This window comes from Plectropomus leopardus, chromosome 17, assembly GCF_026936395.1.
Source record: "Plectropomus leopardus strain MGB_pleo_1.0 chromosome 17, ASM2693639v1, whole genome shotgun sequence".
NCBI classification, from domain to species: Eukaryota; Metazoa; Chordata; class Actinopteri; order Perciformes; family Serranidae; genus Plectropomus; species Plectropomus leopardus.
In genome coordinates, this window is record NC_142192.1 from 6,437,494 (window position 1) to 6,463,703 (window position 26,210).

General features: G+C 38.7%; 1 protein-coding gene across 3 annotated transcripts in view; it reads right to left on the bottom strand.

The window, feature by feature from the left end:
* trappc9 (trafficking protein particle complex subunit 9) overlaps positions 1-26,210 on the bottom strand; it is a 250,147-nt gene that overhangs the window by 96,031 nt on the left and 127,906 nt on the right. For all 3 annotated transcript variants that reach the window (XM_042506370.2, XM_042506368.2, XM_042506369.2), the window contains one exon: positions 21,381-21,491. In XM_042506370.2, the coding sequence (XP_042362304.1) occupies positions 21,381-21,491 (111 nt within the window). The remainder of the gene's footprint in view (positions 1-21,380; positions 21,492-26,210) is intronic.

The following is a 26,210-nucleotide window of genomic DNA, read 5'->3' on the forward strand; positions in this document are numbered from 1 at the left end:
AACTTGCTATCAACTACCCAATCACATTGCATGACAAAATTTGACACTGACTGCCACATAACAAACTTCTCAAGCTGTGCACCATGAAAAAAGTGTTTGGCCGACAGCGTTTCTATCATCACATCATTTTTGTAAAGCGACACTCGAAATTGTCCGACCAAAGACCAGGCCTGAAACAGCGCCAGAGGGAAAGGAGGTATTGGACTTTGATCAGATGATCAAAAACTTACCTCTAAATGAACGCTGATGATGCTAAATGTCTGCTTGATGTGGAAATATGCCAACGTTTGCTGAAATAATAGTCATACCAACTTTACAGTATATTTTAGTGTTATCATTTTCCAACAAATTATTTTGCCAATTATTGCAACAATGCATTTTGAGAGGATTGTATGAGTCAGTAGGAGAATTTTATTAGTAAGTAGCATATAGCCTTATCTGAAAACCCAAAATTCAACAGGCTTGGAGATACACATCGGACTCCTGCATAGTGAAGTATGGGGCACAACACAGCAGCACTTCACAGGAGAGAAGAAATGTCTCAGGCCTCTCACTGGTGTCATGATGACTGATAGGTTTTACTTGAAGTGTTTAACCGGGAGACAGACACCATCAGAGTTTTCTTCACACAGACAGAAGAGAGTCAAAAAACCCTGCGGTCCATTTTTCCGGGGCCCTCAGCTCTCCTATCATTCCCTACTTGGAACAAATGGCACAATGTGACTTTGAGGTGGGCAGCTAACTGCAAATTACCTGGACATCCATCTTCACAGGAGGCCAACTTGCAATAAGAGGCTCCTGTAAAGGCAGAGTCTCACTCGGAGTGTCGCCTCCTGCTTTCACTGCTTTGACAGGCACCACACTGGCCGATGCAAATGATTTCTCAGTGAACACACTAAAGAGCGGCAGCCATGTGTGCTTTGCAATTTTCATTCTGTTTGATAAACAAAACAGAGCGGATCCATGTATTGATCTGTAGGCTCATCTCTGGTTTTCAGTTCAGAGGCCATGGAGGGTAGGGCACGAAGGAGTCGTGCTCTGATGCACTGAGAGGGAAGATGGGCAGAGTGCTGAAGTGGTCAGTGCTTTGTTGTGTTTCCTCTCAATAGCCATCATTACTGAGCAATCACACAATGTATTAAGACATGGATAGAGATGATATCAAATATATTGATTTGGCTTGGGTGGTATCATGGTGCTCAGGCTCAGTATTGTAGGCTACTTGATGATCTTGGATGAGCTGGGTTCGAGCTTCAACTCACACAGATTAGTTCAGTTTGGCTTATTATTTTTTCATCTCTGTAAAGGTGATGTATGTGTTATGTTTAGTATTATATTACTTAACGTCCTGGCAGCCATTCCTGATCTTTTTCCACCTAATCTACTGAATGCCAACTAATTTCACTAAATGCATTATATTTTTTATCTTCTGTCATGTTTCACTTACATTTTTTAAAGGCATCTACATGTTGTAAACATAACAGTGCACACTATGAGTTGAAATTGTAATGTCTACATATGAAAAGTAATATTTATACGCATTACTTATTTACACAAGCACCACAAGCAGTCAGAGGCAGGTGCAGATTTTGTGAGTACCCACAAAAAGATAAGAGCTCCTAACATATTGATGCATGCAGGAATGCAAGTGAATTAAGTTCTGCAAACACTTCACACACAAATTCATTCTGCTCGGGTTTCACAAATGAGACACTCTGTATGTAGTGCACAGTATGCACTACCACAGCTCAGTCTCTGGTTTCTACTGGTTTAACAGGCAGCTGAGCTGAAAGATAACAGCAACACCGAGTGGTGGAGGGATAAGTTACAGGACTGTAAACAGCCGGTGGCTAGCAACACCAGAGAAAGTCGGGGATGTTTGTTTTTTCTTGGTGTATTAAGGATTTATTTTGAACAAACTGTTGCTGTGATTGTTGGAACAGTGGACTTACTAAATAGATTACTAGCAAGAATAACTATGCCAGTTTAGGTGAGTTTTATTTTGCTTCTGTCAAATGACGTGTGTTTAATGATGAGTTAACTAGGGAGTTGAGCATCGTAAGTGTTCCAAGATAGAGAGAACCTTGAATTCAAACGATGAACAGTTGTATTTCTGTTTTTAATTAGGGACATAAAGGGGTCACATGCATATACTGTCATATACTAATTACCCCAGTGAGGTTTCAGGAAAATATTAAGGTATGACATATTATAAACCACCAGAGCCTGGTGTTGATTTAGCACATAAGTGATTTTAAGGGAGAAAATATGATTACAACGCTTTGGTATCTCAATTTGAACACACAAGTGTCATTACAGGTGATCTGCTGCCTCACCTGTGTTGCAAGCGAATCATTAATGAAATTACACTGCAAGAAAAAGAAGATCTTGTGATGAGTCCAGAGAAGCACATACATCAAAGTGAGGTGGGAGAGAAAAGCCAATGCAATTATCATCACACAGCCTTTACAATAAAGCAGGACACAAATTAAATAACAATTAAGACTTCAAACTAAAGACAACAGGAAAGCTCCTGTTCTTGCTGCGACACACTCAAATACACCCGCCTTTGAAGATTAGTGGCAACTGGGCTTATGTCATCGACTGAAGTCCCATCCTCAAATGTGAGCTGCTTTTCATTCAGCCTTCTTCAAAAGCGCACATTACACATTAAGTCTAAAAATACCTCATTGCAACTGTGCGAATGGATCATAAATGGGAAGACGGTGCCTGGCGAGGCCTGCAAACTGGTTTTCTTTGGACAGGTAATTACTGGGAGCCAGACGGCCACATTCAAATTAACACTTCAAATGAGGAGCAATATGGAGAGGAATGTTTTCCAAACAATTAAACCAAACAATTCAAATCACAGCAGCAAAATGAGGATTTTATATTTCTTATAAATGTGATTCACTGTAACCCTGACTTCATGTGGCTGCATTTGACTCATTTATAAAAATCCTTCAATTGGTGAGATTTGATTTTCAGTTGGTGTCTGTCGGCATTAGCTGCTAACTCGCAATACTTTTGAAGACTTCTTTGCTTATACAAGGCTTACTGTAAAGAGTATTTTCACTTCAAAATTGTGTTCTACATAGATTTTTATGTGCTTACTGCATGTTACATGCCAGGTTGCTACACTGAGCAACTGACTACAGTTGGCAATAGCATTATGAAGAACTATTGCAGATCAAAAGAAAATTCTACTATAAAAGTTTTGGGGGTATTTTTTGTTTTGTTTTGTTTTGTTTTGTTTTGTTTTTACTTTTGCGATCAGCTCAGTCACAAGCCCAGTCAAATGTGTGGTTTATAAGCGGACTTTTTCAGCGACAGACCATTGCTCAGCACCTACAAACAACAAAACCAGCTGTGTTTTAGCAGTCATCACTGTGTTTCCAGTTGTTCTGTAGCCACCCAATATCAGTGGGGTTTTTTTGTTGTATTTTTAGCAACCTTTTGACAACAGCAAACGTTCCATTGTATCATTCTGTGTCCTCTCTCTAAAGGTTTTCGTAGGCTCGACATAAATGATTTTTTCCTCTGCAGCAGACTGTGACTCACAGGTTTGATAACTGATCTGTCAATCCATGCAGAACTGATCAAATCAGATCTATGCATGAGAGGAGCAGCTACTGCGAGTGAATGCAAACTTTTAGATCCAACAAAATTAAGATTAGGTTTGACTTTCGCTTCACCTCACGTTCTGTATTTCCATCTGCGCCCAGAGTACATTCTGTTTTCTGAGAGTGCGGTGTGTGGAATAACCGAACTGTGTGTTTATTTCAACACTGCTCCTGAGGAGCGGTCCAGTCACAAAAATAGAAAATCTTTTTGTGGCAGCAGATGCTTGAATTGTGGAAAATAAATGGATGTGTGGGGAAACTACGGATTTATTGCCCAGCCCTGACCACAACATTGTTAAAACGTAAGAAATGCAAAGTGTCAGTTTATCCACTTCATAATAACATGCAAATGTTTCCATGGTTGGCAGAAATGTACTATGCCAAAATTTCTTTTAGTAGCTGGAATATGGAGATGACAGACCCCATAATTACATAGACCTCATAATTAATTTCAGAAAGGCTGAAAAAACTTAATACAAATTTAAAGTGCTCAAAGCCGGTGATGGCCATTAGTTTGAGCCATTAATTTAGCTTTCAGATCTCCAAGTTTTCAATTAACAAGTTTATTTACTGTTCAACAACATATTTTTTTAATGAGTCATTAAGTCTGATGACAAAAGTGATGAATGCCACAATTTCTCAGACAATGGTGGACAATATGTTGTTATGTCCAGCAACACTTCCTTTTTTTTGGAAAAGCCACCTTAAAAGCATGAGGCCAATAAAACAATGCCAATGTTAGCATTTTTAAATGCTGCTGTAACAAGGCCTGAACTGCTAAGTGTGTGAAAGTAGCACTAGGTCTCAAGGTATCAACATGACAGCAAACATGACTTGAGAGAAAGTTTGCCACTTTCTACCGCAATGAAACTTAATGGAGACCTGATTTACAAACAGCAAAGGAATTCCAAAATGTTCATAAAACCTATTAGTGTAGCAGCAAAGCAGTGCAAATAGAGAAAATGCAATATAAAGCATAAGCAAGTCAATAGAGTAGCAGTTGTAATTGCAACAAGGACCAGTTCCAACCCCCAAGGACCCCTAAAAATGCTTTCTACTAGAAAGCATTAACTGAGCGCCCCCACCACCACCTCTCCCGCCATCTTCTTCTCCCATTGATTTGATTGTGGGGTCTTTTAAGGATTAGGCCATATCTGGAGGCTAATCTAGCCTATTACAAGGTTTTTAATAACAACCTGTGTGCTGAGCTGGGGGCACTGAGGAACATCTCTAGGCCTAATTCCCAGTCCATTTCACCTGCCTGCCTCCCCTACGGCCCCTCGTTGATAACAGCCTGCTTGGCCTTTATTTCCCTGGCTCAGAAAGGCGGCAAGGGTAGATGGGAGATTGGATGGATGGGGCCGATTTCACCCAAATTTCTATCTGTTCAAAGCCGTGTATCGGTTGGCGTTCGAATAAATCCAACAAAGACATGCATGGATGAAAGCCAAATCTGCAGAAATAAGCTATGTTATTCGTGATCATGCATACAGATGGAGAAGTCTGCTTTTTTCTTTGTCAGCGTGTCAGTCTGTGAGGCTTTGTGCTGGCCAAGTGGCTTTTTTCGTCAGGTGCAATGCTTTTTTTTTTTTTTTGTTTTCTAGCCTGGTATTTTGATGAGTCATAGTGGGCTTGACTTTATGAGTAGCGGCAAAGCAGAGGTGTGGAACAGAGATTTGTGCTTTCTCAGAGCAAGTTGAAAGCACATAAGGCACAGTCACAGGCTGTGCTGTTTTCATGGATCCTACTTTAATATAAAATGTGTAGAGCGCAGACTATACTGTAGCAAATAACGGTCACAATCAAAACACAAATTACATGTTCATAAAAAGTCATTTGCAGTGTCAAAAACATTTTAGGAGAAATATTGCCTGGATTGCATTCTGTGAAAATGTTTTTCATCTCTAGCTGCAGTATAGGGATGAATGCTTCAGCATGTAAGCACAGGATTTTGACAGTGTAAACTGGGATTTGAGTCCTGCGTCATATGTGTGGCGTGGCTACTAAAACTCTTGGTTAAAGCTAGTCTTTGGTTAAGTTTAAATTCTGTCTCATGTCTCAATCAGACAATAATCTTTCTCTAAAAAACATATATATACAGAAATAAGGATGATTTCCCTTTTTACATAGAAAAAGAATAGTTAATTCATTTTTTTTAATCTGATTTAGATTATGGAGATGTCAGATATGGAAAAGCTGGTGCATATTTGCACTGCACCTTTTCTAGAAGCACATGGCTAGTTAATACACAAACTGATGTCATCAGAGCCAGTCAGAGGCACAGTAGGATGTCAATCTGTATTGCAATTAGCTATGTGTTTCTGCAGTGGCCCTTTTGGAGCAATGCGCACTTGTTTTCAGAATAATGTAACAATGTAAGGGATCAAAAAACCCCTATGATCACGCTCACAAACATCACAATGACCAAATTTAATTCCGAATTATGAGAGATCTCCAATGCTGACCTGAGATATTTTACAAACTGAGAGAGAAGCAAGCCAATTGGAGAAGACATGGCCGGTGTAGAAGCAGTGGGAGTCAAGCTGTTGATCCCTGCGGACAGAGTGGCTGCCTGTGATGACAGCGTGATTGTGTCAGTAGGCGGGTTTCATCAACCCTCAAACTGCCCAAACTGAAATTGTGAATACAAAACACGCCAAATGGAAACACATACATTTTTAAAAAAACTCTCTTTTATGGCAAAAAGTTTTTGCGCTCAAATTAGGTAGTATTTCAGGGGATTCGAAAAATGATATTATATTTCCCAAAACTACGAACACTTTTTTAGGTTTTACAGGTCATATGAGAGTTGTTATTGCATAGCGTAACACTTTTTAAGTTCAGCTGATCATCTGGAAGTTTTGAATCCACAATTCCTCTTTGAAATCGTGGACTATCACCTACCAGAAATTCCTCATGAGTGGCCGCTCCCATGTATAAGGGGCTTGCCTTTTCTTTGTTGCTTGCTTAAAGGGGCGATCATACTGAGACGCATCGCGCCAGGTGTGTCTACTCCATAGCACCTTGAGAGCACATCTGGAAAAACAGCTCGGAGCGCCAGTAGAGTGGGGCTGCGTGTGTGAGGCCAAAAGTGACGTTGACGAGCAGTGCGACTCTGCACCTTGAGCTAAAAGTTGAAAATACTTTAACTTTAATGCCCAAAAAATGTCAGAGAAACGAATCGCGCAGCAGCAAGGAGCGCTTGACCTTAACACGCCTACATCGCTTTTGATTGTAAGTAATGATGGCTAATGCCTTGGCTGCAACAGAAATAAAGCTGCTAATGTTTTGAACATCCATTGCCATGCTTCTTGGAATGTTTTTGCGAGAGAAGTCGCATGACATCACTCAATGGAAAAGCCAGTCACCTGCAACTGTGTTTTATTGACATTTCAAAAATAGCGCTTAAATTTTGCTTATAGCTGTCATGGAAACCCTCCTGTGACCAGAGACGCAGCAGTAAACTCTGTGTTTGATTATTTTAGTTTAGTGTTTTCCTTTATAATGTGCACTGATATTGACACATTTACGTAAACGATACTTGTGCCCAAAAAAAGTACATGATCCATACCAGATACTCATTTCATCTGAGAACTGGGATCAACCCTAGCTTGGAAGATATTGCAAAAACTGAGTATCAATGCAACAGAACAACATCAACACCGAGGGACAGATTCATGTTTTCTGCAGTGAGCTACACTTATGTAAATCTGGGTGTATAGACGAGGTGACTGAGGTCTCCAGATCTTTCATGTTATTTTTCCACCAGAGAATATCTAAATGCAAACCCGCCCCGTATCACCGAGTTCCATCTTGTCCCCCAGGTGTGACTTCTGACACTATATTGCTAATTACCACAATCCTGCAATAAGCAGTGGCAGTGAAGCCTTTTTTTAAAGGCATGTGATAACAGCAGCTCAGGATGAGCCGGTCACAGTGAAATGACCCCTTCCTAATTAAATGCTGTGTTGCCTCAGACCAAAAGTACATGATAATCACATTAAAGCACATGGGGCCAATTTGATCCAACCACCACGTGGCCATGAATCACGTCAAATTGGGGGTCCGGGAACTCGAACACGGACACGCAATAACAGATGTTGTGTGCACATGCTTCCAGTCAACTACTGTTGCTGCAGCATTGTTGCTGAAGGTATTTATTTGTGTAGGAGATTTTGTTTTGTTTTTTTTCCTTGTCTCGCTGTTTTACTACAATGTAAAAGGTGTTCAGTAGTGTGCGACTGCGAGCATGCTGTGCTCTGAACGATGCCCCCACACAGAACGGCAAATCATGTGTAACCAGCATTTTATCTGAGCCTTTTTTGCATCTTTTTTAACAGCCAGTGATTGTGTTATGTCACAGGGGAGAGGCTGAGAGCGAGGAACGTACCGAGTCTGTGTGTGTGTGCTTCCACAAAGAGGAGTTATTTTTACCTCACGTGCAAGAGCTTAAGGGCGGAGATCCATAGAGGCCTGTGCAGAGGCAGGCGAGAGCAACAGTCTATTTTTAGACTGCGGCTGACTCCTGTGTAACCCTTTGTATGCAGCGGCTGCAGCGCTCCATCAATCCACGTCTCGCTCGATATGATGAGCTGCTGTAAAAAGCCACTCCTTACCGCCAATTACTGTATGCGGATAGGTATTGAAGAATGCCTCTGTTGCAGACAATCTTCTAATGTGCTGGCTGTCATTAAAACTGAGGCTTTGTAGACGATTACGAGGGTTGACAGAGGGAGCTATTTTTGGCTCCACTGCTGAAACCCTGAAGCTCTTTTTGGGGCATTTTGCCATTATTAGACAGAGCTGTAGTTAAGAGGCAGGGCATGAGAAGATAGAAGGGAATGGCATGCAACAAAAGTCCCCAGCTGAATTTTTATACAAGGACGTTGCATCTTGTAAATGATAACATGTTGCTTTACATGTTGTTGTGAGGGAATTGGGTAATCTGATGACAGCAGAGGGCCTAAAGTCGAAAAAAGTTACAGGTGACTGGAGACGGAAATGGCTGCAAGTCTGATAAGTCTGCTTCAGCGGTCATATGAATTTAACCCTTTAACTTCCTGCTCAGCCTTTTGATGGAGCACATTTTGAGGCACCGTATCTTAATGAAAAGTTGAATTTAACTGATACTGACTGAGCTATCTCTACCATTTGGTTTAGGTATGTTATGCTAAAATGATCCAGTAGATGTCGCTGTGTCTTAAGATAGTCTGTCTTTTCAGTTCACCTCCTACTAATCATTCTTCCACATTATAATTTCAGGTAAAGGTGGTGAAGCTAAGCTAATGAAATTTAAATTGACTATTTGCTAAGAAAAAAAACTAACAAATAAATGATGTATTTAATATTATCCATTATATCTATGCAGACTCAAATTATACTTATATTATATCTCAAATGCTTACTAACGGTATATTCAACAAAAAAAAAAAAAACGGTTAAAAAAAACGGTTAAAAACAAACAAGTACAAAAAAAAGACATTGATTTTTGTTGCTATAGCCCAAAGGACATAAAAAATGCAAAGAAAAAAAAGTCAATTTCTTTTTTCTTACTGAGGACATTAAAGGGATATGGATTCAGTTGCAGATGATGCACATTTACAGCATACCAAAAATATCAAACCATGACTAATGGAGCGGTTCTAGCAATACAGTGCTGTACAGGAAGACGTGAGCAGAAACAAAGATCTCGATGTACTAACACCTTAACTAAGCCATCTCCAGACGGCCAGCAGGGCTAAAACGCCCCCTAGGGAACACATCATTTGATGAAAAATGTGAGATTGGGGGAAAAGAAAAAGCTCCCGCAGATGCTGAGGAAAAATGACAGTGGTGTGAAGATGAATCCCAGGGAGAGGTCGAGCAGCAGCAGATGTACATCTCAGCAGTCAACTCTCATCTTTGTCGGAAAACACTCCTCCTATTCCATATCCTCAGCTGATACCAGTGTGTTTTTATCATACATTATTTTGTTCATGCAATGAGCATTTCTATTATTCTCACAAAGTGAGAAAAATTTGATTTGCTGGTTGTGAAACAATCAAAAAGATAACGTTCAGGCTGTTTGAGATGGGGCATATGACTGCAGATGCATGATGTGCTCTGCTGCCATAAAAAGTAGCACAAGAAGGGGGAAAGGTGGTCACTATGGAAACAAGCTTTGTTTGAAAAGCTCGTGCAATGAGGCGTGTCTGCCCTTATGCGCACCGATCAGGCGGAGCCAAAAGGCATGTCGAATGGAGAAGAGATGTGGCTGGAAATGAGAAACTGCTGCAGTGAGCGTTATTACGGAGCCGCCCCTGCCACGATAATGGTGGACAGTGGCAGTGGGAACTGGTTCAAGGTGAGGGGGTTGATTCTGTGATGAGATGTAAATCCTCAACAGCCTGTTTAGATCCCCTGGGAGATACCGCTGTACTGTTGATGCAGAGCGGGGTTTGGGATCAACAAGGTCTCAGAGCAACCTGCTGCTGGCCAAGAAATGGACACTGGGTGCCTCTAAAGAGCATCCCGAACACTAAGTCTCATGTTTATTTCAATGACAAATAGTTGTAAAAGATGATGCTGTCACAAAATAGCCACTAGAGAAACTAATATATCTTCACCCAGTGTTTAGAACGTATAAAGAGTTGGTTTAAAACTCTTAAAACCCTTATACACCCGGATCAATATCATTTTGTGCTGTATTCAGACATAAGCATTTGAAATGTATACAACAAGAAACATCTTGCAAATGTCAAAAATCTAGAAAAAGTTGACAAGAAGATGACATCAAAATCAGAATCTACTCTCAGAAACTACTATTTTTATTTTTTTAAATGTTACAGAAATTTCTTAAGCATCTTCTCAAGGTTTTTGTTTTTTACTTCTCTATCTTCAGGTAATTTTCCTCCTCACTTTATTCCAATATCCTACTTATTTTTTGAGTCATTTCTTGTTCAGTGGCTTATTGCCTTCTTTCCATGCTTTTGAAAAAAATCAAGCCTATTTGCTCATGTTTCAAAGGGTTAAATGAGCAGTTTAGCCAAAATAAAAGGGAAAAAAACATATTCAAGTATAAAGCAATGCAGGTTTGTCCATATTTTGTTATTTTGAGCTGTAGCTGTAAAATTTAAAGATATATCATTAAACATAATAGTTAAATCTATCTGACTTTTCTGCCGTTATGTTATCAGTCCTTCGTGGATTTTGCTGGCTTGATTTGGAATTGTTGCTACCTAAAATGAGTCATTTCACAGCGGCTTTTCTGAGAAGTTGCAGTGTATGATGCAATATTTTTAGTTGTGGAGCAAGTGAAAATTGCAAAAATAGTATAATACATAAGCACTGTATTGCTTTTTCTATCATCTGTGATACACAAAATCTACCAGCACCGAGCTAACGCAATGTACTGAGTGGAAGGGGGCTGCAGCAAAACTATTTTATTCACTTTGAAAAAAAATCATTATTAGTTTAAGTGTACATTTTATTTAGATTATTTTCACTGCATTATCTCACACACTGATTAAGGCAGTGGTAGATCAACAACTTCCATGTTCTGTGAAGTAAAGAACTGTAGTTTGTTGATGCAGTCGTGAGATGATGGCTTCAGTTCTCCGTTGGAAAAGGCTGTCCGGCAGCAAGGTAAAGTAGTGAAAATATGCTAAATAAAGCATACACCTAAACCAATATTTATTTCTTTTTTTTCTTTTTTTTGGTGGGACATTAGTATGTGGTTAAACACACAAAAAAAACTGAGGCATCATTTGTTCAGCGCCATTTCATTTTATCTAAATGACCCACTGGTTTTCTACACAGATATTATGTTAAAAAAACATAATCAGTACTGACAACTGAAGAATTCTATTGGCACTATATAAACAGGCACATTGTGTACAGAAAGAGAGGCTGTAGTTGCTTCTTTTTCTTTGTAATTTTTCAGTCTTATCAGTACCTTAAAGAAAACTGAATTTACCCATATTGTATTGAGGTGGTGAAAGAGATCTAGGAAAGAGGTATCTTACAAAATTGGGCAAAAAAACAAAACTGTCTGCATTAAGACAAGATGTAATTAAAAAACCCTTTAAAGACTTTCAGAGTCTGTAACATTTAGATCAGTATATCTTAAAAAAACAAACTTTTATAGATGTCAGCCTTGTTTCATTTGTTTATGCCTCTCTTGTTTAATCTCATTTAATTGTATTATCTTGTATTTTTTGTAGTTTTTGTAAATTCTCTTTTGCATCACTATATTTACTGTACTTGTAATGCTTTAATAAATGCAAAATAAATAAAACTTGGAAAAAAGATCTGAAAGGACTAGAGAGGGCAGAGAGCACATCTCATAAAAGTGGTGACGGGTGCTGAGAAATCCTCCTGAAGTATTGGGAGGGATCACATCACAAAAGAGGTGATCGAGGATGTTCTCCAACTGCTCTTATTTATACAGCTGACAGCTAGAGACAAGTGCCTCAGGGCCTCTGCTCTTCAATTTGAATAATTAGATACTGTTCAAACACTCGCATCAAACCCATGCTATACAAAAGAATCACCCACCAAAAGACATGACTGACTTGTAGTCAAACCCACGTAATTACGATGCTTAAGAACTTGTCTAATGGAAATTACTTTGCAGCCAGACATCTTGGACAACATTTCTTATTTTTCCATTTATATGAACAGCACACGTTTTAATTTGCTCTGTCTCATCATCATTTGCTCATTAGATCAAAGATTCAGCCGTAGAAAGGTCAGGGCTGTCTGATGGTACACAGGATTTTTTTTTCATCAAATGAAAGAAGAGAAAGTAAGTGAGGAAAGCGGTGCTCATTTACATGCTGTTTATGCAGAGCAGTGACCATTAGAGCCTGATCATTTTTCTCAGCCCATGGTGGTTAAAAAAACAGACACAGAGGAGATATTGTAGGGTGAATTAGTCATTTCTTGCAGACTTAATGCGCATGGTGAAGCATACTGATGACTGAATGTTCAATTTTACTGTATCACTATCACAACTTCTGTGGTTAGAATTTCATCAGTGATATCTAATAGAGGACTATTGCTTTCCTTTTTGCATTAATATACATTATTCTTAGAAGAAATGCTATTACTAAACACTATTCCTAAATAACTGTTCTTAATCTAGGGCTGGGTTATATCGAAAAAATCTAATATTACAATATTTTAACTAAATACCTTAATATCGATATTGTCAGGTTGACTATTAGTGCCCTTACAAAATATTTACACAGTGAGGTATCTGATTTTTAATCCTCAGTAATGTGGATATGATAACTGAGTGGGTAAAGGCAAATAATAGAACAGTTAGGATACAATCTGAGTAAAAAATGACTGTAATTTAGCCTTTAAATCAGAAAATGCTAAACTTACGATATTACGAGATCCAAAATCATGGACAATATCTTGCCTCTTATCCCCATATTGATGTGATGTGGAAATACTGTCCGATCCTAATTTAACCATTTGAAATCTGGAGCGACATAATTTTCTTCATGTTCTGCTTTCAAAATCTTTGAACCCTGAAAAAATCAGGGTGATTTCTCTCAGTATCATGGGAAAAATGGCATTGAGCAACTTGATAAGAAATGTCCCAAAAATTGCAAGAAATTAGTAGATTTAGAAAATTATTATTTAAAAAAAAGTTAGGGAAAAACTTTATTGAAATTAGCATTAAAACATATTAAAAGTTAAATTGCACATTTATTTATTACAATTTTTAAGCATTTTATCCAAGTCTTGATTGCCTTGATTTTTCTTTGTTTTTTTACTTATCTTTGGGTGTTTTTTGTGCTTTTCAATAACTTCTTGCTAATTTTTCTTTCATTCCTTATTGCCTTCTTCACTTTAAAGTGTGAAAGGTCCAATATGTAGAATCTAGTGGCATCTAGTGGTAGGGCTGCAGAGGTGAAACTTCTCCCAAGCATTTCGAAAAACTACAGTGTCTGATGCAAAATCGCTAAAATTTTGAATTTGTCCTTTTCCGGATACTACAGGAACAACATGGCAGACTCTATGGAAGACGACAAGCTTCATATGTAGATATAAACGGGAAGGCAACAAAAACACAAAAATTCTTAGTTTCATATGATTATACACTTGTGAAAACAGAGTTGTGATTATTATACACCATGTCTTCCCATAGATGTCCCTAAATACTACAAACTGTTAAAAATCCCACAGACTTAAACTTGCTATACAGAGGCTCATGACAAAACCAAATTAGCAACTTCAACAAAACCAGCTTCTGAATTAGCACCGACTGGTTGGCTGAACATCAGGCAAAGTAAAGCACCACACTAGAGATAAAAGCAAGTCACAAGCTGTTATAGGCAATAAAAACATGTTTTTTTTATATCTGTTTTGTTTATATTCTTCTGTTATTTAAAGAGAACAAAAAAAAAAGATCTTTAGGAAATGATCAGAAATGCTCTTTTTTATCTCGGCTGGCTGGAGAGGCATGCATTTGTTTGATTGACAGCAGCTGGCAGGCTGAGCTCCAGTACTGTGCAACACCACCAGCAGAAAAACAGATAAAGTAAACAAACTTGTGCTGTAGCTATACATCACATGGGCAGACAATGTGTTGTTAGCTGTATTTAATGTGATGTGGTTGAGCAGCTAATTAGCCATCCAGCCTGCAAACTGATGTCAGCCGCAGTGCACTTTTAACCGGTGAATGTTTGTTTGGTGGCTCATTTAACAAGCTGAGGTGCAGGACCAAGTGTGTGTTTGTGTTTGTAGGTTAGATACGAAGAAGACTTTAAAGCTAATGTTGGTTGCTGTTTAAAGTCTGTGGCACTTTCGTTGTGTCTGGCTGAGAGTCATTCTGACTTGAAGATTTGATTGGCCGTGGCGAAACAAGCTCTTTATCTACGTAAGAAAATCGGTCACATTATTCAAATGAATGAAAATATAGTTGACACCTTCATGAAAACAAAAAATTTAAATTCAATTTTTTCTCAAAGAAGAACACAGAGTAATTCTTATTTTACTATAATAATGCAGAAATATGCTTGTTTTATTTCTTGCCCAAATGCCCAACTTTGATTCTGTGGCAATTGTGGGCCACAGCAGTCATTCAAAAATGCTATTACCATGGAAAAGGGTATACTCTGCCATTTTTCAACCAGCTTTTAATCCTAGCAATGTAGGTAGTATGTCTCTTACCAGCACCAGATCTTACTAGCACCAGATCTCCATCCCTCATCTCAGCTCAAATGTCCCCTGACTCTTTGGCTGTTACTCAAACTAAAGATTTTCCTTCAGTATATTTGTATACCCACCACCACAGACACAAAGAGTATGGAGGGAGATCGAGAGAGAGCTGCTTCTCTCCTTCTCTCTCTCTCTTGCTCTGTGTCTCTCTCTCTCTCTCAATCTCAGACTAAACTCTAATTAAACTGTAGAAGTAGGCAGTGCTGATTGAATAAAAACTGATATCTGTTACAATATGCCCATGTCTCACCTAAAATGTCTTCAGAAACATATTTAGTGCCCTGTTTAGGTGTAAAACGAGAATTTGTGAAAGGGAAGTGGACACCATACTGTTTCCAGTATTTTAAAAATTGCCTAAAAAAATGTAAGATTAAACAGTGCTGAGCAAATATTGTAAGTAAGATATTGTTACTGTACTGCCAATAGCTTGCCTAAAAAGTCTTTGGAAACATATTTTAGTGGCCTGTTTAACTGTAATATAAGAATTTGTGAACGGGACTTTGGCGCCATACTGTTTCCTGTATTGTAAAAACAGAGCCTGAGAAAACTGAGATTAATCTGTAAATGTAGGCACTGCTGATCAAATATAAACCAAGATTCTTAATTTTTCACCGAAAAGACTTTTAGAAACATATTGTAACTCACTGTTTTTCTAGTGAAAAGATACAAAAAGACCATCTTCTTTAATGATTTGCCAAAAATTGGTTGGGAACATTTCCAATAATTAAGTAAAACTGCTTCAAATTGACATCATTATATTTCACAAGACAAGTCAATGTGGGCATGTAAAATTCCCCAATGTGAATAATGTTTAACCAAGAAATAAAGCTACACCAGGAAAATCTGTAAGACCCAACCACAAAAGAAATAACAGGTGAACATCCTCTACATGTCCTCTCCTGTCTGTACTGCTCCTTTCAAAGCAAATACGGGAAAAAAAATCAAGTTTGGGCATCTAAGTGTGGTGCTGCACTGGTCTTTGGGAGCCTTGTTGGGCTCCCAGACATCAAAGTGACCATTCACTTTTCTGAGGTGCCTCACTTCTTTTTTTTCATTCGCCATTAAAGAACACCATCAAGGGGATAAAGACCCTGTAAAAGACATGTCTGTGAATGATATGAGAAGATGAAAGCAGCACTCTGTCGCCCCTCTCTGCGTGTCGCCTTCGCAGGAGAGAACACACACTCCACTGACTAAAATCACTGCTCACACAAAACCAGCAAGATCTTTCAGTAGCGTTATTCAATAAATGGAAGTTACCACCTGTTGTATCTAAAACTACTTAAACAGGCTATACCAGGTGATGGTATGTTGCTGTTACTGTCCTCATGTTTCTGTCAAATCTAGAAACTATTAAATCTACTGTTCAGACTGTGGTATGTCTCCCAATGCATGCATTCTTTTTCTATTTCTATTTGTGTAACCATGAAAAACTCAGTGGAAACAATTAAAAATCATTTGTCGCAGGATGGAAGCATAGATGATTGACAGGGTCATTTTTGCGACTGTCGGATTGAAGCCATAGCTCCACCAGGCCCTGGATGAAGAATCCAGAAAACATCTTGCGCATTGACACCTCATTCATCATACAGGAAAGAAATATGAAATGACAGGGCCATCTGATGTCGAGAGAGGATGAGTTGAAGAGACAAGCACAATATGGTTCAGCAGAAGGAGATCTAAGAGTCTGCGGCCCCGATTCTCTCTGTATGCAAAATCCTACCCCACTCTGAATATTGTGTGTGTGTGCTGGGTGCATGTCAAAGGAAATGATCAGCGTGGTGCCAAAAACTGAGCTGGTGATGATGAGTGAGGCTGCATCTGCTTGTCTCTGCCTCTTAGAGGTATCAACAAAAATACTGCATGCTGTTAAATGAATCAATATGCTATCTGATAATTAATTTATATGTCTAAAGGCCTCCAGAGACAACCCTACAGGAGGGGAGCTCTCACTGGTGGAGTCAAAGCCAAAAGCTGTGTCTAAAGGGAATGTCAGTCAAAGGGGGGAAAAGACATGTAAATCTATATATACATCTGCTGCTGTTACCAGACTTGACATTTTTCACCTCAGAGGCACATCGTGTCATATTGTATCAGTTTCCAGACAAGCAGGGGTTTTAAATCAATTATACAACTGGTGCATTGTGTAGTCTGACCTCTACTTAGGTTCTTCTGTATACCATTGACTTCATTATGATATTAATGACAGGTGGGTGAAGTGAATCTCTGCAGTTTAGAGAATTATATAACAGTGACAGGTGGCCTTAAAAGAGCTAATGGAATTTTGGAAAAAGAAAAAAAAGGGCTAATAACACAAAATAGCAAAGATAGCCTTTAATATAGCATGAGAACTGCTTTTTCGGTTCATTCCGATTTTTCTATATCCCTGGACAGTGGTGGATGAGGTACTGAAATTTTTTTCTTAAGTGAATGCAAGAAAGCAAAAACACTCCTTTACAAGTAAAAGACCTTCAAACAACAAAGTTTATGACTGAAGTATGAAAATTCTAGATATTTTATTACAAATATGTGTAGGTTGCAACCTGGCTATTGTAACTGAATTCTGCTATTGGCTGTTCCTGGAAGCAGGAGCCTTATTTCATCACCAACCGAGCCCCCTGTTGCCGCCCCATCGATGCCCTCACACCAATTGGGCAGGAAGGTACTTTGAATGGAGAGGCAGCACGATTGGGTGACTGGGTGTGTCTTAGTTTATATTTATGTAACTTTTGATGGTGCCTACAGTCTTACAAAGTTTTACATAGTGTAATTGTTCCAAAGGCAGAGAAGTAGGTGATAAATGGATAACCAGCATGGGTCCTTGAGATCAAAATCTCTTTTGAGAGAATCCTGATGATGTCAAAAATGGCTACACAAATATGTTTTTCTTTGGCAGAGATTCATTTATTCTCTGGTGTGATTTGTTTATTTGATAAAACACTTGTGGAAAGAGGAAAACAAACCACAAAATAACTCTCCAAAGAGATATATTTAGGCTGCTCAGTCAAAAAAGAGCAAAGCAAAGACAGGAGTGTGGTATACCTAAATCATTAAGCAGTTACTCCACTGTGGGTATGACACCATTTGTGCTAAACAGATGCCTCATCTGCTCAGTGTGTACAGTAATTTGATAGATCACAAAATTGTATCTTACAGAAAGCAGAGTTGTTGGGGCAAGCTAATCTGAAACTGTGCAACCTTCAGCCAACTAATATTTTCAAGTCATCGACACCTTCAATCGGAAGAACTCATAAGTTCCAAGGTGGCCTGAAACAGAGTGTGGATACCTGACTAGAGTTAGGCCCAACAGATGGGACTGGGTACAGATGATGTTCGGGTTAGGCTTTAAGATGATGGACCTGCTGTGTTAAGCTACGTTTTATTTAGTGCTGGGGTTTGTTATTGGGCCCCCAATAAACACTATTCAGCCTTGCTTCCAATTTTACCCAGTGGCCACTTGGCTGTTTTGCCATAGGTCACCATTACAAAAGAGATGTCTCCAGTCTCAGGTGGGGTCAGCAAAAGTTTCAGTTCTGCACATATTCATATCTACATACTGCAGAACTAAATCTGGAAGCTAGAAACTTTTTTTGAAGTGAACAACTCCATTGGAATGGATAGGCGCCATCTTGGGATCTGGTATCTAAGTATTATTATACATTGATGATTTCTGGTGTTAAATATTCATATAAATAAATTTTAGCGCGCTGATGATGGAGGATGTCAAACAAAATGTGTCATCATCCAATGTTATGTGCAACCTTAAGCCCGACTTCTGGTCTTTCCAGCTGGTAGCAGCAACAAATAAAACTTAGGCGTTGCTGGAAGATCCAATCAAATAGAGGACAACAGCGCTGAAGCTATTCAAAGTAGGCACTGTTGCCTTACTCTGACATAACTTCAAATAAACCAAGATGGTTGAATTGCGTATATATTTCAGTTAACAGTAGTTGCAGTTCAAAAGCAGTTGTGGATTGAAAACATGATGCAAGAGAATAGTTAGTCTCCAGTTTTATGCTGATGACACTGCGTAAAGTGTGTGGGTGTGTGTGTTAAGAGATGTGTACATTAAAACAATCTACCTATGTAAACCTATATAAAACAATGCCTGCTTACATTCATTTTGCCATATAATTACTGTATAGTGTAAAGTCAAGCTGTAACCATGGAAACAACAACAGTGTGACAGGGACAAATTCAGTACTTCAGTAACGTTACATTAACTGTGTTGGCCTCTGGTCAGGTTTGGACAGAAATATGAGCCTCATAATGAAAACTAGAAATTTAAAAAAGTTAAATTCACTTGATATGAATAAAACATACATATAAACATTAATTCAATTAGAAAATATGAATTGGTTGCACTTGATTCCCCTGTGATGATTCACATGGCATTTACTGTTTATAAATTCAACTTTATGAAATGACAGCCAATCCTTTGACATATAGGGGTAGATAAAGTGGTGTTTTTTGAATGTAACTTTTTGAGAGAGTTTTGAAGTGATCTTTTTTTTGTGGTTACAAGATGCTGGTAAGCTTATCTCAACAGCTCACTTCTGCACAGGAAAGATTATTTGGAGTGAGCTGGGAGATGAGCTGTTTGGCTCTGTCTGAAAAGATCCCTTTCCACCCCCTAATTCCCCTCAAATAATAACATTCCACCCCTGTGGAGAAAGGCCTATGAGTCACCAACAGTGTACCTCCGCTCATGGCGAAGGATGCACTGGAGGGAGAGCGCTGACAGGAATCATAATTTGCCACTTTCCAATGAAACGGCAAGCTGAGCGAGAGAGAAAGATAGATAGATAGATAGAGAGAGAGAGAGAGAGAGAGAGACTGATCTATAGATTTATGTCAGATCTTGTTCTTTTCCCTTTACAAATTTAAGATTTCCTTTATATTTTTTCATTTTTTGGCAAAAAAGAAAAGTCTGTGAAAAAGCATTTAGACTGTCAGAGAAGCTAAAACTGAAACCCGGACTGAGAAAACTCTTTAATGGTAGATGTTGGGGGCAATAACTGTCCAAATTTCAACTTCCCAGAGATAGCAAAACCAACATATCAGTCCTTTTAATAGCATGTATGCTCTCACACTTACACAGTCCGAAATAAGTTTGCCTTTAATTTATAATGAATATGATGCTTATAAATGTGCAAATCTCAATGCTGGGATGTATACTTTAAAAAGCAAGAAACATTAGTAGAGAGGCTTAAAATCTAGAGATGCCATGATTTTTTAAAATTTTTTGTGCCTCAAATCCTCATTTAATATTTAGTATCTGATGATTCCAAGTCCAATGTGAATTTTCATGGTAGAGCTGCATATTGCCTCAAAAGCGCTTAAATTTTGTTTTAATGGTTCACAATAATGTCAAAATTAAGTGTTTGTTAGTATTTTGTATAATATCCTTAAGAGAGGTTTGTCTTACAATGGATTTGTACGTAGTGAGTGGTATGGGTTGGGAAAAATACGGACAGCCTGCCCTCATGATCTTTATGAAGTCAGTCCCAAGCCATCGTAAATATTTTTGTCATTTTGCCATCTTCCTGACCCATAAATTCCCATAAACAAGCAAAACTAACAAGCACATTTTTGAGGTAATATATTTCACAGCGTTTTCCCTGTTGCACATGTTGGGTACCTGAAGGGTAGGGTGTTAATATATAAACTTAAGATTTGCCTCGAACCGTTAACTGGCAGCACGGTCAATTGCTTTAATGTTTGATGAAAGACCCTCATTTTTGTTATCATATTTTTGTTTCAAAAGCACAGAGTTAAGAGTGCAGAAAGAAACTAGAATTTCTGCATCATGGTTGTATGCCATGGATGCTTAGCACACATCTTCCCCCCGTAGCACAGAGAATCCATAAAATCAGCACAGTTTCAAGGTGAGCACCCAAAATTGGTGCCACCAGATCTGTATCTGACCAAATGTCTCCTCTTCTGTTATTGATTGAAAGTGTTTTTGTAGAACATTTTGATGTAACACTGAAGTTGACCTTTAACCTTTTCAATATATAGTACCATTGCTGTTTTTCGTTATATCCTATTGGACATTTGTGTGGATCTTTGGCATAATTATGTCTCCCTGAGTTATTCATGAGTCACATGTTTTGTGAGGTCACAGCGACCTTGACCTTGGACCACCACATGTCCTAATCACTTGTGAGTCCAAGTGGACGTTTGTGCCAAATTTGAAAAAATTCCCTCAAGGTGTTCATGAAATATCGCATTCATGAGATTGAGATAGATGCAATGTCTATCCCAAAAATCTAATCAGTTCATAATTGACTCCAAATGGATCTTCGTGCTAAATTTTAAGAAATTCCCTGAAGGCACTTGAGATATCGTGTTCACAAGAATGGCATGGATGGACGGACAACCCAAAAGAATAATGCCTCTGGCCAAGGTTATTGGTTATATATGAAGGCATAAAAAAACTAAAAAAAACTTGAGAGCTGGACATTTTGCTTCGAGCCTTCAACACATGGACCATGGGAAACAACATCCACTTTTATCTAGACAGAGAAACCTTCTTCTTACCTCTGGCACTCGCTGGCATGGAGAACCAGGTCCTGGTTGTTCTTGGCGATGACAGTGAGCTCATGCTCAGTTGGATTGAAGATGTCAAGCAGCAGATGACACTGGCGGGTGCTGTGGACACACAAAGACAAGCTGAGTGTAAAGCCAAAATCCCTTGGTTTACTAAAAAAAAACTTCAGTATGAAAGTCATTTGTTTGTACTGATGCACAGCCGCAGGCATCATTTTAAACAAACATTTCTTTATACATTATAAAGAAATGCATAACAAAAAGCTCACACTAACTCATGTCCTGTAAGTTGTCTGTGTTGTCCACATAACCTCTGCATAATGACTTGTTTATGTATACCCAAGTTTATACTTTATGCATGAGGTTACGATTGCTTTCTAAAAATACACGGCCACATGCACGCACACAGCCATTGCATGAGATCAAGAGAAGACACGGTGTGAAGTACTCATCAGTCCTTGTCATAACATCAAAGGTGGCAGTGCTTTCATCAGGCCCACAGGCCCGGCTGGAGCAGTCCATCTTCACATCATCCCAGGCCTGCTTTTCTCATGCAGATCATAAGAGGGCCAATTTGTGATTTAGATCAAGACAGAGGAGATGATACTGCATTTTCAAAGAGTTAATTTCAAGTAGTAGGTGTTTTTTTTTTTTTTTTCTTCTCCCGGTAATGACGGATGAAAGGAATGGATATCTCAGAAACAGAGAACAGACTGTGCAGTACAGCCAGTGAGCTGCTACATTAAAAGTTTCTGTAGCTGTACAGAAGGAATGTAACAAACTTCCACACTGAACATTAGGGGTTCTGTCTTACAACCAGCGTAAAGCAGTGCGGAGTGCATAGCGACTGTCATTGCTAGAAAAAGATGCATTTTCACAGCCAACGCCCACATTGTCTAAGTTGCAAATGTAATTGTGTCTATCTAAGCGCCCAAAGCTGTGTAGGTCTTTAAATGACATGTGGTCAGGTGCATTGTTGGCATATTTCTATTTTGAGGCAGCAGGAAAGCTAAAGACAAAAAGACATCTGGTCTTAAGTCAGAATAGTTCAGTTGTGCAACAATTTGAAAGGTGCATTATTCAGATAGTAAGATGTGTCTACAAAGTTGGGTTCACAAATGTGAACATAGCAGAGATCAGAGCAGAGCTGCTCTCCGACTCCCCATTATGACAGATGCTGTGTGCATTTGCACTTCAATGATTATTTCAGAAGCTTAAATGTAAGTTTTGTCTGTCAAGTTTTTAACTACAGTTGTTAGTTTTGCTTGAATGTTCTACAATGTTTTCTGCAGTGACGTTACTGCTTTTACCGCATTACTTTCAGCAAACAACTGGTTGCCTTTTCCAATTTGCAGAATCCGGCATGTAAGTAGCAGTGTGCAAACTGCAGCCATACCTGGCTTTTAAAGGGAATGAAAAAAATTTAAATCCCAAGGTTTGTGTCTTTTTTCACAATATACCCTCATGTGGTTTAGCTGAGTTGAGCTTACAGGGTTTGGATAAACTAAAAACGAACAGCAATGAAATATAACATAGTCCAGAACTACATAATACAGCTGCAGTTTTTGCTATATATTTACGTGACCACAATTTGTGGTATTGCTAAGCTGTGCAGCATTATGCTTTTGTTTCATGTCCTATGTATATGATGTTGGTCAGGACTAAATATGAAACAAAAATGTATTGTTTTAAAAGGATATAATACAAAGTGAGGTGAGGGTAATTTAGATTAAGTGAAAAGTGAATGAAAACATTTTATATATCATAAATACACAGATTTATAAATCAATGAAAGGATATGAGGCTGATTGAGGTCAAGATTTTGACAATTATTATTTGAAGTTTTTAATCATGTGCTACCTTAAAGGATACCTTGTTTATGCTGCATTTAGCTAAACGTCATAAAACTAGAAGATAAAACAGAAGATAATGTACTTTATGTAGAAGATAATATCCCTCTTCTTGGAGATAATATCTCCTATGGAGATAATATCGCTTGGGTAGGAGATAGTATCTCCTATGTAGGGGATAATATCTCTTTCTTAGGCGATAATATCTCTTACGTAGCAGGTAAACTTTGGCCAACACTGCCTACTTTTTTTCCACCATGCCTCTCATGGCTTTTGTACAATTGTCCTTTTATTGAATATAATACATTCCCCAGAAAAAAACCTTTCCATACAAAAATATCTCATGGCCTATGTTGAGCCAATGCGGTATTTTTAGATTGCCATCTGCCCAACGCCCCATCTTTCCTCCAGGTCGCACTAAGCCCCCCTCCCCGCTACCTTCTTGCCTCTTAAATCTCAGGGTTAATGGATGCTTAAGTTGATCTTGCCCAAGTCCCTAATAAACTGCTGTGGCAATTAAAGAAGCATATTTTTTAAGGCCTACCCATGTTTCTTTAATTGTCTAATTGTCTTTGTTGGCGGACGTGATTAACGCACTGAGTGGGGCGAGGTACTGATTTATAGGTCGGGCCGTTTAGCTGAGGTGATCAATCAGACCACCCAGTTAAGAAACACAGGCTCATTGCTCATGCACTAAGTACCCGAGATAAAGTGAAGGCAAAGAGCCAGGGACATAGGCCCAGACGATGGGGATTTGCACCTTTTGATAAGAGTTAACAGACCACAGCATGAGCCTGAGATCATGCTGAAAAGTGGTGGACAGCTTCATTCAAGAACTGTTGCTGAAAGTGCTGCAGTGTCTGTAGACAAAAACTGAACATTTTTTTTGAACGAGAGGGAACTGAATCATAACTGAATCATTTTGATAAGTATTCTGCTGAGCTACTACGCAGGGCACCGAGATCTAAGCTGAATAAATAATTCAAAACCGCCAATAGGGTTTCAAACTACTTGTCTCCATTTCAGTCTGTGAATTTTTAAATTCCTACTTAAGAGCCAAGCAAGACGGAGAGGGAACAAAGTTATCCCTCGTGTTTCAAAGTGAACGCCTATCGAACCTGCTTCTTTGCTCATAATGTACAAAGCAAATCATCCATCAATGAAATATCAATATGTTTGCTTCATGTACATTTAATGAAGAACGAAACAACTTCGGCTGCATGTGCTGTGAGTTCTTGCAAGTGTGTGGAGTAGGGATTATTTATGATCACCACAAACTGCACCTGAGTATGGTGGCCCAGAGGGTCAAAACACTGCAACATTTCCCAAAACACTGCAAAATTTCACGAAATTCTGCAACATTTCCCAAAACACTACATTATTTCATAAAACAAAATAATTGCTTTAGGGAAATGTAGTTTTTTTGAGGAATGCTGTAGTGTTTTACAAAAAACTGAAGTGTTTATGAAATGTTGAAGTGTTTCGACCCTCAGGGCCACAGTACCTGAGCACAAATTATGAAGTGAAGATAAATTCTAAGGAGACGGTCATAAACACAGAAGAAGACCTTTACTACGGATCATTTCAGGTACAGCTGGTGGTGTGCCAAACGGGGGAGAAAAAGCCAGTTAATGAATGCCACTGTGTATTTCTGAGAGCACAATGGCACTAACAAATGAACCATGAGGTCAGCATTTTTTTTTCTTCTATTATTGATTTGAAAAGGACACTGTTGCAGTAATCCTGGCGCCACACATTGTTACACCAAGACCACAAAAATACATCAATAGAAAACAGGCAAGAGTCTGAAACCACAGCAAGAGTCTGATCGTCTCTGTTCCTGCATCAACAATACAGAGCAAATCAACACTGACACTGACTGGGCAGTAGTTGGGATGGGGATATTGTTGCAAGGTAGTGGGTGGTAAAAGTGGCACACAGCATGGGAAGAGGCACAAACGCAAAGATCAATGGAGCCGGGCCCACACCTCAGTCAATTCTGCAAAACTACGGTCAATAAGTGCTGATTTTGCAGCCCCACTCTGGCACAAAAACGTGACATATTCCCTACACACAGAATGTGACGGCCTTAATTACCCTGGTTGGCTTTAAAGTGCTGCCAATGATGGGCTATTTTTAGCTCTCAGAGCCAATAAGTGACAGCTGATTTTATGTATGCATTTAAGGCGTAAACGTGAAAGAACAAATTACTGGGTCATTGCTATGTGTAGCAGTCGATTCATGAATTAAATAAAATCATAAATAGACACTCACTAAAGGGCCAGTTAGCCTAAAACATATTTTCTCCTTTAACGGTATTCAGCCATGTAGTTTGATCTGGTTTTATCTGTTTCAGTTTTAAACTGGAAACCATCACACACACTGTTGGTGGGGAATTTCTTCTCACAAAGATATTGCACAGCTGGAGCTTTCTACAGCACATTATGCCAAAACACAAAGTATTACCTGCTGGTCAAAGCTATCAGAAAAACTATGTTTTTTACTATAAATATTGGTGGTTACCACCTGCTTGCTTACTGGTTTACTCATTTTCTATACATGCTGCACTTACACATAATAAACATGCCTAATATACTACATTTTATTTTGTGGTCTATCTTACACACACATATACATTATGCTTACTCTTGGCCGTTTCTTTGGATGTCATGGATGATGGAGGAAATCAGCACAGTATCTCGTTCTTTTATTATTATTTTGTGAATATGTACATGCCATTGTTTGTCTTCATAGCAAATAGTAGTTTGCTCCTATGTCAATGCAATGTCACATGCAGACCCTTAAAAATATCTGTCTGAGATGCAATGGAGGTGAATGGAAGTTAAGTGATCATCACCATTTTAACTGTTTTTTTTTTCTTTTCTAAAGTGTTGTTATGCATTTTTTCCACTGGCTGCACATTTGTTTGCTTTTTAATCTTTTTCATCCCAATCACTAATCTTATTGATAT